Source organism: Macrobrachium nipponense, chromosome 20 (assembly GCF_015104395.2).
Source record: "Macrobrachium nipponense isolate FS-2020 chromosome 20, ASM1510439v2, whole genome shotgun sequence".
NCBI lineage: Eukaryota > Metazoa > Arthropoda > Malacostraca > Decapoda > Palaemonidae > Macrobrachium > Macrobrachium nipponense.
This window is the reverse complement of record NC_061089.1, coordinates 29,306,271-29,321,620: the sequence shown is the minus strand read 5'-3', so window position 1 is coordinate 29,321,620 and position 15,350 is coordinate 29,306,271. Positions and strand designations below refer to the sequence as shown.

Here is a 15,350-nt window from a genome sequence, read left to right as displayed (position 1 = left end):
AGCTTAAGGACTACGAAATCATGTTGGCTGCAAGCTGTGAAAGGCGTTCTAGATTTGTTGAAATATGAACTATGATTCAGAAGTGCTATGGTTATGAATAATGGTAGATGAATGTGAAGAATGATGAGAAGGAATGAAAAGTTCACCAGGCAGAATTACAAACCCCTTTAAACAGTCAGTTGCCCGTCAGTGCGAGAGAAAGAATAATACAAGAGAGTCCTGCCTAGTCGTTAGGGCCAGAAAAAGGGGGGAAATCTACGGTGGCTCCACGCCGTATTAAACTTACTGGAAAACTGCGATAGTAAAAAGCATCGATCTGTCGGAGTAGAGATCGGAGGCGAAATAGTCAAATTTTAATTGGGAGAATCGATGTTTTTTTCGCCTCGATTGAAGGGAAGACGTGATTCTGCGGCTGAGAAGAACAAAAATGAAATTATATTAAAAGTAAAAAGTACGGTAGATCCGAAGGAGCAGAATGTCACCTACGAACTCCAGGACGTCAACGAAATGCGTAATACAATTTCCCTCTGTTTCAGCAACTTCGCTACCAAATCAATTTATATAATGAAATGTATTCCGGAGTTATAGATTTGGTAGCAAACTTTCTGAAGCGAGGGAAATTGTATTATTTCTTTGACGTCCTGGAATTCAAAGGTGACATTCAGCTCCTTCGGATCTACCGTATTTTTTACTTTTCCCTTAACGTCATTTGTTTTTTCTCATCCGCAGAACCATCCAAGTTCACATTTTTCTGCTCTGTCTTTCTTTGCACGACGCTGCTTATAAATGGGTTCCACTTATTTGAAAGATTTACCACAATGTAGAATTACAGAGGATCGAAGGATTCTGAAATACCTTTTGAATTTTGATGAATACCAAAAACCTCCTCTTTACCAAGTTTTTGAGTCACCCTTCAATATCCTGACACATTTATATGTATTTAGCAAGTGTATTTGTGAATTAACCTTATCACATTACTCAGTAACATTAAAATACACTGATTGAAACCATTGCAGACTGCACGCAGTGTTTGCTAATCAAAGATATATTGTATAAAAATCCTGTCCGAGAGAATATTTGACCACATGAATTAGATATTTTCCTCTTTTTCTCCCCGGATGTGCCATTCTTCAGCCTGTAACATCCTGGTAGACAACGTGAGTGGCGTCTACACTCTGCGGAACCACGGTCGTCGGTCCAACTGTTCCATCACCGCCATCTTTCCGGCATCCGTGAGCCTTCTTCAGCTGGCAGTAGGCATCAACGGCGCCATCGTACCGAACAGGGCCGTTGAGACAGGAGTGCTTAGCAGGGTAAGTGTGTGACATGTCCCAGTCAGATATTGAGGTGTTGCTGAAACGTTTGTGAAGTATTGACAGAACACCATACCACTCATTGTTAAGGTGCCTCCACACAGTCGAAAATATCCGACGGACAAACATTGTTACCAATTAACAATTGTCTACTGGTCTTTGTCTTGTGAGCAGTGTAAAAACAGTCGTATACAACCTCATCTGGTACCACTGTTTGTTGCCAGATCCACCTCCATCGTGTCAACGCTTATGGCGTCATGCTGCTTCGCCTATGATATGGCAACAATGTTTGTCCGTCGGAGATTGTTCGACCGTGTGGACGCACGTTTAGAATACCAGATAATCTACGTCATTGCTGTTGTAATAATTTAAGCTGGCCTTATGCCAGCAGGGGTTCTAGTTCTTGAGTGGCCCCTAAGAGTATGTTTCTTCTGGTACAAGATTTTTAGCATGTTATACCTTAATGAATTTATAAGACATTCATCGTTGAAACGCATCCCATGTGTGATTGCACTTACATTTTTATATGCAATTGTTTGTGACATGCTCAGAAAATGCATACTTTCGCTATCAGTAACTGTGATGTTTGTTCCCGAATGTAAAACGGTCTTCTGATGGTAGGAAGAGATTAGGTTTGAACTCACTACTCATTTCATGGATATGGTTCTAAACACATGGTCGTTAGCCTGAGCATGATTTCAAAATCACATATGAACAGTCTTTGCTAATTTTTTTATATACAAATATGAAAAGTTTTGAGAATTTTCTTTAAATTGGGAAATTTACTTTCTTCATAATGATTTTATTATAATATTATCAAGATCTTTTTAATTTTGCCATACTTTCAGTAGTAAGCCCTACCACATCTCTATTTTATCTTGAATAAATGCCTTGAGGCCCATGCTAAGGATCCTTAGTATTCTCAACATTCTCAGTTAAAATAATATAACAAAAATTGTCGATTAACTCGAGCTATATACAAAATAACTTCTAGATATCAGACTATTTTTGGGTTATAAGCAATAGCAGTGGGAAATTCAATTACATACAGAATTATAGAATGGTATTCCATTGCGTGTATGGAATTTTTCTTTATAAAGGTTCCTGAAAAAAAAGAGAAGTATAGAGTTTCACGGGCTGCATTGCTCTTTTTGCCCCCACCCCCACCCCTTAATTATTTTTTTTTTTTTGGGGGGGTGGGGGGCGCCGCCTGGTGGTCGAATAGTCATGTGACCAAGTCAGACTGGGCTTCACATGAACTCAACCTGTTTCATTCCACCTTGGTTAGGACTGCATAAGTCCCGTGCGTAGTGTCTGAGGAACATTCCTTAACAGTTAAGGGTATTATGGGTAATCAAATTAGTGCAAAAAGATTTCCTAAGGCAGTTATTAAATAAAAGGATGTTAATAATGAGGCGTTATTATTCTTATAAGAAATATCCAAAAAATACTACAGAAATTAGGGGTATACGGCCTGTACGAAGCAAGAGCATTGTACAATCTTATCATGTTCATACTTATGCAGTAAAAAATAAAGTTTTTTAAAACATTTTCTGACGAACAGATTATCTCCGTTGAGAACATTTACTCAAAAATTAAGCTAATTCTGAACAAAAGAACCTAATGTTCTTTCTCCTTCTGTTTGCCTCGCTGTTGAATGTTCGTCATATGGTGGATGATGGCGATGATCCTGGATGGTGACTTGTTGGAGCAGTGCCAGAAACGAGGCGCCCGAGACTACGTGCAGATAGGAGGTGGACATGGCTTGGACACCTCCAGCATGGAAGTGGAAGATTCCGTCTGTGGCCTAGATTCAAATCCTCGTAAGTAAACCAATCACGTCTCTAAATCCGACCTTGATCTCACACCTCAAAGTCTGTGTAATCTCAAGCAAGGAACCGCTGATGTCTTGCTGATGCCTCATAGCTGAAGCGTGATCGTTTTTTATGGCATTTTCATGGTTATCTCATAGTTTTTAATGGCATTTTCATGGTTGTCTAATCTTTTTAAAGGAATTTTCATGGTTATCTAATCTTTTTAATGGAATTTTCATAGATATCTAATCTTTTTAAGGGCATTTTCATGGTTATCTAATCTTATTAATAGCATTTCATGGTTATCTGATCGTTTTTAATGGAATTTTCATGGTTATCTAATCTGTTTAATGGCATTTTCATGGTTATCTAATCTGTTTAATGCCATTTTCATGGTTATCTAATCTTTTTAATGGCATTTTCACGGTTATCATATATGCCAGCATGCAAGTCGGTGTTTGAAATTAAAAAATCTCTCCAAAATCATGGTTGACTTTTACACTTGAATATAAAATGTGAAACTTTACAAGTGAGGGCCCAACAAGTAACTCGGCCTTCCTATATTCATTGTACGCCTCTTGCCATAAATCTCGTAGCCCTCCGAAATTATTAACCGCAGAAACTTATGTTCGGTAAATGTATTTGACATAAGAGATTATGATAATATCAATGCTTTGCACAGCATGGGATTGCAGTAGTAGTAATCTCCGGTAGAACAGCTTGCAAGCTTGCCATTCATATCAGTTGATGCGCCTCATAATGGTTATATATCACTTACTATAATCCCCCCGCCCTTGGTTTTATTATTATTATTATTATTATTATTATTATTATTATTATTATTATTATTATTATTATTATTATTATTATTATTATTTTTGATACTACGACATACTATTGTACAGCTTACAGGTTTATGCAAGTCTGTTCCAGCAGTGTTAACATTTGATGTTATTATGCTATATATATTATAACTAACTACAATAACTTTTGAATACCATAACGACATCTGTTTATGGGTAGCAACAAATAAAGCCTTTTAATGTTTAAGTAAAAATAAAGAATAAAATCACAAAACCTTTCAGAGCATGATATTGTAAGGAAGTGGTTTGGTCTGATATTTCTGCTACGTCACACATGCTTATTTGTGTAGCCTATGAGTGATACCAACATATAAGGCACATCAGTTCATGCGGACTATCTATATGGGCTAACCCTTGTATTAAAAAGTTAATTTACACACAACTCATTTATAATGCATTTGCTGGAAGTGATACTGCCTTATTTTTGGGACCGATCTTATCGGCCCTAAACCTGAATAACACCACAGAATTTTAGGTATCAACGTATTTGCCAGATAAGTTTAGTTATTTAGATTCTGATATTTTGTTTGGTTTAATTATCTTCCGTGAAGTTAACTGCAGTGTTAAAAAATATTAAACAATCATATGTTTTATTTATTGAAATTGTAAATACATCTGAATTCCTCTTTATATGCAAATGTCTGCGATAAAACAAATGCCAGAAATTTTTCCCCAAGTCTTCATCTGTATCCAGTAGATTGTACATATATATTTCAGCCTAAAAAGCGATAAAAACGATTGCCCATTGGGTACGATGGTGAGGATGGGCTCTATTCCAGCTCTAATAAATATATCTGAAAACAACAGGTATATTTATGTATGAGAGGCAATAGACTTTTATCCTTCTCGTGGTCAGGTCGGCAACGTAACCTCTTCTTGATTATGGTAACCCGGGTTCGTTTCCTGCTACCAGACATCATAATTTCTTCATATTTCTCACACTTGAATCTAAGGCTTTGTAGTGACAAGCTTATCCAAAAAAGTGCGAAGAATTCGAGAGGTTAGGAGGGCACTGTGGCAATTATATATATATATATATATATATATATCTATATATATATATATATATATATATATATATATATATATGTGTGTGTGTGTGTGTGTGTGTGTACAATCTATGTTTTTAAGTATTGTACTTCTGATTCAAATGATAACAATGTTATTGTTCAGTTTTCAGTGTTGCATTTTCTTATCCTTTTATTTTATGTTATTTTACTCATTATGTCCTTCCTTTTACAGGTATTCCAACCTCTCATATCTTCTGTGGAATGACGACAGTGCGCATGGTCTCTTCTGGCCTAACTGACAACTCGATCACTGTTGCCATAACACAACTCTCTGATTTGGATATAATGCCGACTCTTATGTGTGAACTGCCACTGTGAGGTAAGAGCTTAATATTATGTAACTCATTTGAGTGTGGACAAGGAAAAAAATGAGATTATTTGAAGTGCATTTGCATTATGTCGGAGAATTTCAACTGAAGGTATATATGAAGCCATTCAGGGAAGTTAAGGGGAAAGTGTGAAAGAAGGAAACCAAGTAATTGAAACAGAGAGAAGTTGAAAAAGAACTTCAAGGACAGTGAAAGTTTTATGAACAAAAGAATACCAATAAAAGATCAATTGGAGAGATACTGATGGTGTATATGGAGGTGATTGCTGAAGATGAAAGGAGAGCAATATTTAGAGGACGAAAAACGGAAAAACAGCAGGAGCTGTGGAATCACAAGTGAAATGCTGTGGTATGGAGGTGGTTGTGTGATTCAGTGGCTGACTGCAGTTTGTCTCGATGATGGATGGTTCTAAAAAAGTGAAAGGAATAATTGTTCCTGTGTTTCTAAGTTATAACAAACAATGGTAATAGAAATATCACAATGAAGCGGATGCATTCTATCAGCAGCTTGCATATATTAGCCTCCAGAAAAGGGAAAGCTCAGTATCGTATATATAAATATAAATATATATATATATATCTATATATATAGATATATATATATATATATATATATGTGTGTGTGTGTGTGTGTGTGTGTGTGTGTGTGTATATATATAGCAGTAAAAATTATTCCCGTCTCGTTTCACCATTACAGACGACAATTAAATGAGCATCCTTGATCACCGCAAGCGGGTAGTGCCATCAGTGTAACTCAGTTGGTGCACTGTACGCATAATTACTAAAGGGTGTTTGCAGCATCTGTTCAGCACTATAGTAGATTCACATCAACCGTGCATTTGATGTCTAGGCCAGTCCCTTACGACGCTCCTGATTGGCTGTTGATAAGCCAGTCACACGGCTGGAAACTCTCAGTCTCTCTCGAGAGTTCACATAGGTAGGATCTATGTTCTACCTCTCCTGAAAGACGTATACCCCAGGAGAGGTGGAACATAGAGCCTACCCATGTGAACTCTCGAGAGAGACTGAGAGTTTCCAGCCTTGTGAGTGGTTTATCAACAGCCAATCAGGAGCGTCGTAAGGGACTGGCCTAGACATCAAATGCACGGTTGATGTGAATCTACTATACCTCCCACTTTTTAGCCTTTTACTTTACCTCCATTGCTGCTTCCTTTAGTCAGGCTTCCTTTTGAACTCCTCAGGTACTTTTTAGAGCAACTTTGGGGTTTTCTCCCAGGTCCATCTTTAATGCCTTTATTTCATTTCCTGTATTTTCAGAGTAATTTGTCTTGCTCTGCAATCACTTGAACTCTCTCTTTTCGCCATATTGATCACTCAGCCATCAATTCCGATACCATGCAAGTTGTATGGAGGTTGCTAGAGAAGTTTTAATTTTGTATTGCAGTTTACAGGGCTTTGGATGTCCTTAAGGCTTTGAAAGGGATTCCTCACTCAGTGCCTTAGGAAAACATGTCGACCACTGACTTATTTCCATATAAATCGGGGTAATGTCCAAATGAAGCTTTTTTTTTTATGATGGCTCGAGGATGACTGCATTATTTACCATTGCGTATGTACTAAGAATCTTTCAATTCCCTACCAAACAGGTGAATTTATATGCAACATTAGTTCATTGTCTCTCATCCCTTGTGACACCGTACTGTGCTTATAACCAAAAGTACCGTCAGGTTTGGTTTATAATTAATTTTGGGGTTACCATTTTGCAGGGATGTAACTTCATTCCTCTTTACATGACCCTCTATCGTACAGTTTTAACAAGTTATTGTTAAGGTGTAGATATATATGGCTAATTCTGAATACTTTTAGGACTCGTGCTTTTGGCTTTGACACTAAAATATTTTCCATTTTTGGAAGCACAGTATCAAAAGAATTTCAGAACTGGGCATTGTCCTCCTTAAATTTAATGCATAAGTAAGGTAAGATCCTTTCAACTCCCAAGTTTTTTGGAATAAAGATAACTATAGCCTTTATTTATAAAATACTTGGTGTTATAAAAATAACCCACAACCCCCCCTCAAGAACCAACAGGTATGCCATCCCTTCTCTGGGAACAAATGGATGAGCTATTAGTAACAGCAACCAAAAGTTCATAAACTGCGAACTGAGAAAGAAATCCAAAGTTTAGTATTAAAGTAGTAGAGTCCTTGTCACAAAGCATGCCAAAGATCTCAACCATCACATCAATATGATGCAGATTTTCAAGACTCATTGAAGGAATGTCTCCCTTGAGGCACTTTTGTCGAAAGTAGATCACTAAATCTGGTTGGGTTTTTTCTGGAAAGCTCTTGGAAGCATGGAACCAAGAACTATTTAATACCTTGGCTATTATCTTGGTGGGTGAGTAGTCCAGAGAAATAATGGGCTGGCTGTACTGCCCACAGCCGTAGGCATGTCCATAGTTTAACCTCACTTTTGGGAGACTGATTGTGTTGCTTCTTTGATGTTTTACACCCGCGTATTCCTTCTAAAATCTATTATGCTAGTTTTGTAATAATTGAAAGGCAAGAAATTCTGATTGTTTAAGTACAGTTTGGTCCATCCTATCATCAAACCAGTGGTTGATGTATCTCCTTTGATATTTTGATATATCATCCAGGTCATCAACCACTGCAGAGATGTTAAAGCATTACGTCTGCAAAGGCTTTAAATTCGTGTTGTTTTAGGTTAAAGACTGAAACTTTTTATGAAGGTACAATTCAACCCATGATAGGGGTTATGTGCACGCTCGAAATTATAAATCCTCCAGGGATTGTCACCAAGTGGCAGCTTTGAAAGAGAAACGGTGCTGAGCCACTGAGTTAAGGGTGTAGCCAGTCAGAGCTTTGCAATACTCATGGATCTAATCAGTATGTGGTTACACTATCTATGCATGCACATGTTTACATACCCAGTCTTAGTTCAGCTTTTTGTATTAGCTGAGTCTGTAGGAAAAGTATAATCCGTGTCAGACTCTAGTGCTTTTTGATACATTCTTGCAATATGAGTTTCCAAATGGATGAAGAAATTGTTTCACTATCTAAATGAAGTCAGCAAAATTAGATTACTGATGAATATATTGGAAAATAGTGGAGATACAAGAAACTGGGTCCAGCTTGCATGAAAAGGTGATTTTGCTTTTAAAGCTTATTGCACTGACAATTTTCACAAATATTTTGAGTTCTGGGTACACTCAAGAAAAGTGGGTGCTTATCTGACAAACTTGCTAAAGTCAGGTGCCATGGGTCATTGATAATGAAAGGATCAGACAAATAAGAACTTCCAAAGACATACGTACATTAACCAATAATATAGTATATAAGGCAAACATAGGTTGTTGTAGGACTACTTTCTTGAATACTTCTTCAATGTAGGAGTAGAGGGTGAAGAATGTATTGCAGACGGTCACATACTTTATTGCCTAGAGGTACAAAGGAGCCTGCAATGTAGGTCAAGGGGAACAAGCTCAACCTGTGATGGACTAAAAAAGGAGCTTCTTGGTCATTGCATCATATTACACATGGAGCAAGGCTCTGATCCTCACACACCTAACCCCTTTCCTAAAGGGCTGAAGGTATTGTGACCCATATGTATGTCATGTTAAAGTAAATTGACCCTCCTGTTGCAAAAGATAGGGAGATTGATTACTGAAAGTATCTGCATCAACTAGGATGGATGCATTACATTTTTTGCAAGATTCTTGATGGGAATTTAGAAATATTGTTGTCTTTTTCAGACAGATTGATGTTCATGGGAAAGAGAAAGGCAAATCTGGGGGAGACAAGAGCCCTGTAAAGAAAGGCAGGAGACAATTCTGTCTGTTAACACATAACCTGATCTAAAGAGCACCTAGGCCTTCTGTTTTGATTTGCAACAGCCCATCCATACCCTGACGCCTAAGATAGATCCATATGATTTCAAGAGAAAAGTTTGGACAACCTGAACATCTGTGATCTCAAAAGTCAAGTGACAACAACACCTGTGTGGGACGAAGTAAAAGCCAAACATAGATCCATTGAAATAGTTTCATGTGTAATAGAAAATTATAATGAAGGCTATCTAGTGTATTTAGTGATAACTGTAGGATTTGAAATAAAAGAAAATGGCATGAATCCCCCTAGGCTGATTCATAGAAGGAAAATCACTGCCAGTGGCCTAAATTTCCTGGTTTATGGACATTCTTGTAATGTTTGTGAACACAATTTGGTCCAACTGAATTGGCTTTACAGAGTCCAATCCCCAGCGAGGCACATCAGAGGTGCAATAAGAAAGAGACTCAATGTTACTGAGATGCAAATGGAGATTTCTAGATTCACATTGTACATTTGCTGATTGCATCATTCCACTTCAGTTACAAGGTGGCTAGTGTGTGGCAGAATGAGTCTCATAAAGTGAGATTCATGCCTTTCTCATACAAAAACCTCTACTTACTAGATGTGGAATCCCTCAGTAGTACTCTTGCTCCATTTCATTAAGTTCTTAAAAACTGAAAGCTGACAGATTTGAATGATCACTAACATCATGCCGCACTATATGGAGGACTACTAAAGGGATATCTTCGCTAATTGAGAAAGCCCTAAAATATATATTGCTGACTTCGAAAAGAGTAAGAAAAGACAACACTTTGGTTTACGCGTTGTCACTATTCTCAACCTCCTCTTTCTCCGCTTAGTTTTGAGTAAAGCTGCAAAGTTGTATGAAGTGTTACTCTAAAACAAAATCTGTAGTCTTTTTAATATAGTTCCTCGTTGGACAAGTGGTTAACGTGCTCGCCTACCGATTCGGTAGTCTCGAGTTCGATTCCCCGCTCTGCCAACGTGGAATCAGAGGAATTGGATTCTGGTGATTACAAATTAATTTCTCGATATATATATATATATATATATATATATATATATATATATATCTATATATATATATATATATATATATATATATATATATATATATATATATAATGTTGTTCAGATCCCACAATAAGCTGTGGGTCCCGTTGCTAGGTTACCAATTTGTTCCTAACCACGTAAAAGTATCTAAGCCTTCGGGCCAGCCCTAGGAGAGCTGTTAATCAGCTCAGTGGTCTGGTTAAACAAAGATATACTTAACTTTGATATATTCCTGAGCCTTTTACTTATTTTTGCAATTCTTGCATTTATTCTTATCGTTGTTGGCGTACACAATAATTATTATATCTCAATACTGTAACATGAAAAAGTTGATAATTTATTATGAAGAATCCTGGATTCTAGCTCACAAATTCCAATTTCAATCAGAACCGTACAGAGATTAATTGCTTTACAGCAGTATTTCCAAAGGTAGTTTCAGTTTAAAATTGAAATGTTTCCATGTCAGAGAAATAAATCATGTATGGCGTCATTCATTTTTCCCTCCCATTTTGTGTATTCTAGATACTCTTTAATCCTCCTGATTGAAGCAATTCCCTATGAAATACCTTGAAACCTGGTGTACATAATTTCCCTCTAACTGCCAGTTCAAGAATACAAAATTGTCATAATGATTTTCACTTCATGGAACGATGGTACCACAGTGGGAAAGGTCGTCTTACTGCTACATATTCGGAAAACAATAATGCATTTTTTAAGTAACAAAAAATAATCTTTAGACAAAAGAGTAAAACAACATGTAAATCTAGTTTATACAAAGTAGGCATTCACACTGGAATAGATGCAAGTTAAAAAAAGTATTATTTCAAAAACTGAGTTTTTATGATAGTGTAGGTTTAACCCCTTGTGGATGAGTAACATACGCGTATGTTTACATATAGCTTTAGTGTAAAGTCCGGGTAGCATACATATATGTTCAAGATTTGGGGCCATACAGTTTAAACATATTTTGCGGGAAAAATGTTCCTAGTTCCATTTATCACTATTAGCAATTCTTCAGATCACCGTATGAGAGTCGGAGTGAGCTGAGAGACTTCAGTGTTATGTGAGGTGGTAAAAGAGAATGTTGTCTAAAGTTCCCATCCAAGGATGCGTCGTAAATATTTAACTATAAATATACTCAGAATTAGTTGCTGGTTTTAGTTTTTACCTGTTATGATATTGTCTGAGCTGTAATTTAATTTTACAAAATAAAATTTAAAAAATATTAGAAAGAACACATAACTTCATAAAATTAGCATTTTTACGACTGTCTTAGGGTAAAGAGGCCGGCAAGGCGTGGGAAATATTCACTTTCAACTTCCCGTGGGAGGTACAGAAATGTTTTTAGACATTGTTTTCTTATACCATGACCATATACATATCTCCCTCTTTGCATTTTTTAAACTGGCCATCCTTGAATTTAGCTCCGTCACGGGTGTATGCATGAGCATATATTAGCCGGAACTGTTAGGGTTAAGGATGAATGTCCTAAATAACCTTTCCTGAAATAGAACATACTGAAAAATTGTGTTAGTTTCTCAGTAAGTCAGAAATTTGCCATTTAATTATATTTTCGTGAATACTCATATTTGCCTCTCCATTTCTCCCAGCAGGAAACACGTTCCTTCTTTTCGATGGCATTCAAGAGGACGCCGTTTAGATCTACCCAACCTTCACCGCCACTCCCTTAGCACAGTACTTCTAAGTCTGAGTTCCTTTGGTCACCCTGAGAGGCCTCGTTTCTCAAGTCTGTTGTCTTCATTCAAGACGGAATTGCACAAAGGAGAGGCTAATCCTTCATCTCGCATCTCCTGTAATGTCTTCTGTATTTAGTCCATGGATTTCAAGCTTTTGCTTCAGAGGACGTTTTCGCTCAACTTTTGTCTCGCAGCGTTTCCTGCCACCAGACTTTTAACAAATTTCATAAAAGATTGAACTGACATGAGCATGCGTTGATGCGCAGAGTAATTTATGGAATATAACGTATGGGCTGAGCATTCTGTAATAAACAAGAAAAAGGATTTCCTCTCTCACTTTCTGACCTTAGCTGTCATCACATAACAAAGTTTTATTGACGCACAAAAAAAATGTTCATCTTTAAACACCTTGCTATGATGACATACATTCTTTTTAATCTTTTCAGTCTGTTCAGATGGTGAGGGCAATCCTCAAAATCGCGAGGATTGCCTCTCACTACTCCCTGAGAGTATGCAGGTGAAATATCAGTACTGTTGAATCAATTGGAAACATGATCTTTAAACAATTTTCTCAGAATTACTGTGAAATGTAGTAAAGCTATTTTGATCCCTTGTAAGCGAGGCCAGAAACACCAAAAGGCATTTAGAATGGATAATTAATATTATAGCAAGTGGATCGGCAGTGAAATTGTTTTGCTCAGATCAAGATACACCGATAATCCCAGCAACTCGCGATTATCCTCGGGTCCCATTCAAACAGTCAGAACCCACAGGCATAAAGTGGGTGTTATTTCATTTAACCTTCTCCCACATCAACTTGCAGTAATAAGTACATTTCAGTGTAGTTCTCAGATAAAAAAAAAATACAAAATATGAACTTTGATCGAAAGCAAACAGATGCGAATGATTATTATTAAAATCGAAGATACTGAAGTATCTTTAAGGATTCTCTCTCTCACTCTCTCTCACCTAACGCATGATTTGATCCCGCTGCATTCAAAAGTGAATTCTGGAAATTTGTTTCACAAAAGATGATTCCCAGTTAGGTTATTGTTATTACACTGAAACAAAGGGTAGGCAATATTACTGACATATTGAGTTGTCCAATAAATGGTAATGCATTTGGTAAAGGCATTTTTTTTCTGACATAAAAAGGTGAAAAATATTTTATCCTTGCTCCTCATTAAACTAACTTAAGTAGATAACATATGGAAATATGAAGTAAAAAAAGATGTTACCCCATTGATCATAAAGTTACACCTCATTTGCCCGAAAGACAAACCTATTTTATTTCACTTGATACCAATTCCTTTTAATCTCGAAAACCTAATTATCTGAAGTGCTTATAGCTTTGTCAAAAGATCAATTTTTGAAATAAAATATGTTTAAATTTTTAAATAAAACATTAATGACTTGTTTAACTATCAACAGGTAATGTGTTTGGAATTACAATAGAACGACATGCTTCAATATCACTTTCCTTAACCTGTCCTGATTGTGAAATGTGGCTTTCAAGGGAAATGTCTATAGGGATTTGTCCAAAACCTCAGAAAGTTCTTTTTATGTGATTACGAGGTTAGGACATGAGGCCAGGAAGTGGACTTCACTTTTAATATGATATTCCTCAAGGTTTTTCTTTTTTTAAAGAAAATGTTTCATCTTATGACACCTTCATCCTCCCTTCCTGCTAGTTTATTTCCTTCTAATCCTGTATGAGCAGGGACCCAAGAAAAGTGAACCAATATTTGACAGCTGGAGAGATGAAAGAGCTACTCTTAAGCTTTTTGAATTAGCTGGAATAGCTGAATTTTTCCATTGCTTCTAGGACATTTCCTGATTCACCATAAATAACAACAGAATTATATTTCCCTGTCCATAATTTTAAAAAAATGGTAGAGGATTCTGGTAGTTTAGCAACATATGACTGGCAGTCAAATACTACTGTACAATCCTACTCTCCTTGTGATTTTGATCCACCAGTGTAAATTTTCTTTTCATTTCCATTGTTATCGTTATCATGGTCTAATTCTTCAAGTGGCTGATTGTTTTCCTGTAAACTTTCCCTCCATCTGCTTAGTTCTGGAAATAACCAAGGAGGAATTGGAAGATCGACACCAATGATTTTCTGAGTTTTTCTGTTATCATCATCTGCAAGCTGTCTGATTTGGAAAAGCCAGGGGATCTTGCTCTAAACCTTCTTGAATCCTATTCTGTCAAGATCGTAAAGGTTAAGATTATCTTATGAGCTTTTCAACCGCACTATGTATCACAGCCCCAGGTCGTTGCTGCCTTCTTGAATCTAATGGTAACTCCCTTGAATCTACGTAAAGTCTCTCAACAGGTGAAACCCTGGAGTCTCCGGTGCAGGCTCGCAGCCCCATATTGTGAACAGCATCCAGTGCCTTTAGTTTTGATTTTGAAACTGAAGACTGCACTTGGCAACCATTGGATCTACATATTGCACCGTAGAGTTCTAGTAGAGATATTTTGTCAGTACATCAAATAAAACTCGATGTAACTTAATTCTTTTGTGATTTCTGACCCTTTTTCAGCTTGCCTATGTGGTCTGACCATGTGAGATTTTCATAAAAAATCAAAGCTGAAATTTGGATTTCTTTCTCATAGGGTAAAATATTTCCATTTAGAGAGAGATTTGGGATTTAGGAAACTGAATGGCAACCATTTGCAATAAGGAAAACCTAAACCCATATTCATCAGCCCATTACATCAACAAACCTTTGTAGTTTATGTATCGGCAATTAGAAACTGCATCATATCCAATACAATATCATGCAAGTTAATCTATTAATAAAAAGCCTCTTTATGGTAGGGGGGCTTTCTCCAGAATATTATCAATAATAACAGCAGCCAAGCAAGTAGGATTGTGAACTCTAACCTACAGGAATCCATTCTTATCAGGTTTTTTTTATACCAATGTTAATCCCTTTATAATTAAAAAATGTAACATGGTACCAGATACTATTTTAGATATGAAAAACAAATAGCTTGACGTTGCAGTCAACCATTGTTTAATTTGGTTTTATAACTTGACCAGAGATGTTGAGTCAACTGATAAAGTAAAGAGAATTTTGGTTTCAAGGGACATACAAGGCTGATGCTAATCATTTTTCCTATCAGTAAATTATTTCACCCAATATGTTGCATACAAATGGTGATGGTTTTTGGTCTGTCGTTACTAGGTAAAGAGGCATTCTCATCTGGCATTTTTATTAGAATAATCAGAGCAAATTTTCAGTTCTTTTGGTAGAATCCTCATTTCCCGGATATTATAGATAATATATCTGAACGAAATTGCATGAATTGTTCTCAGAGATGCTTTAACATTTCGTAAATGATCATATCTTTTCACCAGGGGCAGATG

General features: G+C 36.6%; 1 protein-coding gene across 2 annotated transcripts in view; it reads left to right on the top strand.

Annotated features, from left to right (window-relative positions):
• Window positions 1-14,491, top strand: part of LOC135224235 (corticotropin-releasing factor-binding protein-like) — a 201,085-nt gene extending 186,594 nt beyond the window's left edge. The window contains exons 5-8 of one of the 2 annotated variants that reach the window (XM_064263097.1): window positions 1,135-1,313; window positions 3,028-3,136; window positions 5,233-5,379; window positions 11,885-14,491. In XM_064263097.1, coding sequence (XP_064119167.1) covers window positions 1,135-1,313; window positions 3,028-3,136; window positions 5,233-5,378 — 434 coding nt within the window. In that variant the 3' untranslated portion in view covers window position 5,379; window positions 11,885-14,491. Of the gene's footprint in view, window positions 1-1,134; window positions 1,314-3,027; window positions 3,137-5,232; window positions 5,380-11,881 lie in introns of both variants that reach the window. The other variant, XM_064263093.1, reaches the window with a different exon arrangement.
• Window positions 14,492-15,350: the final 859 nt, after the last annotated feature.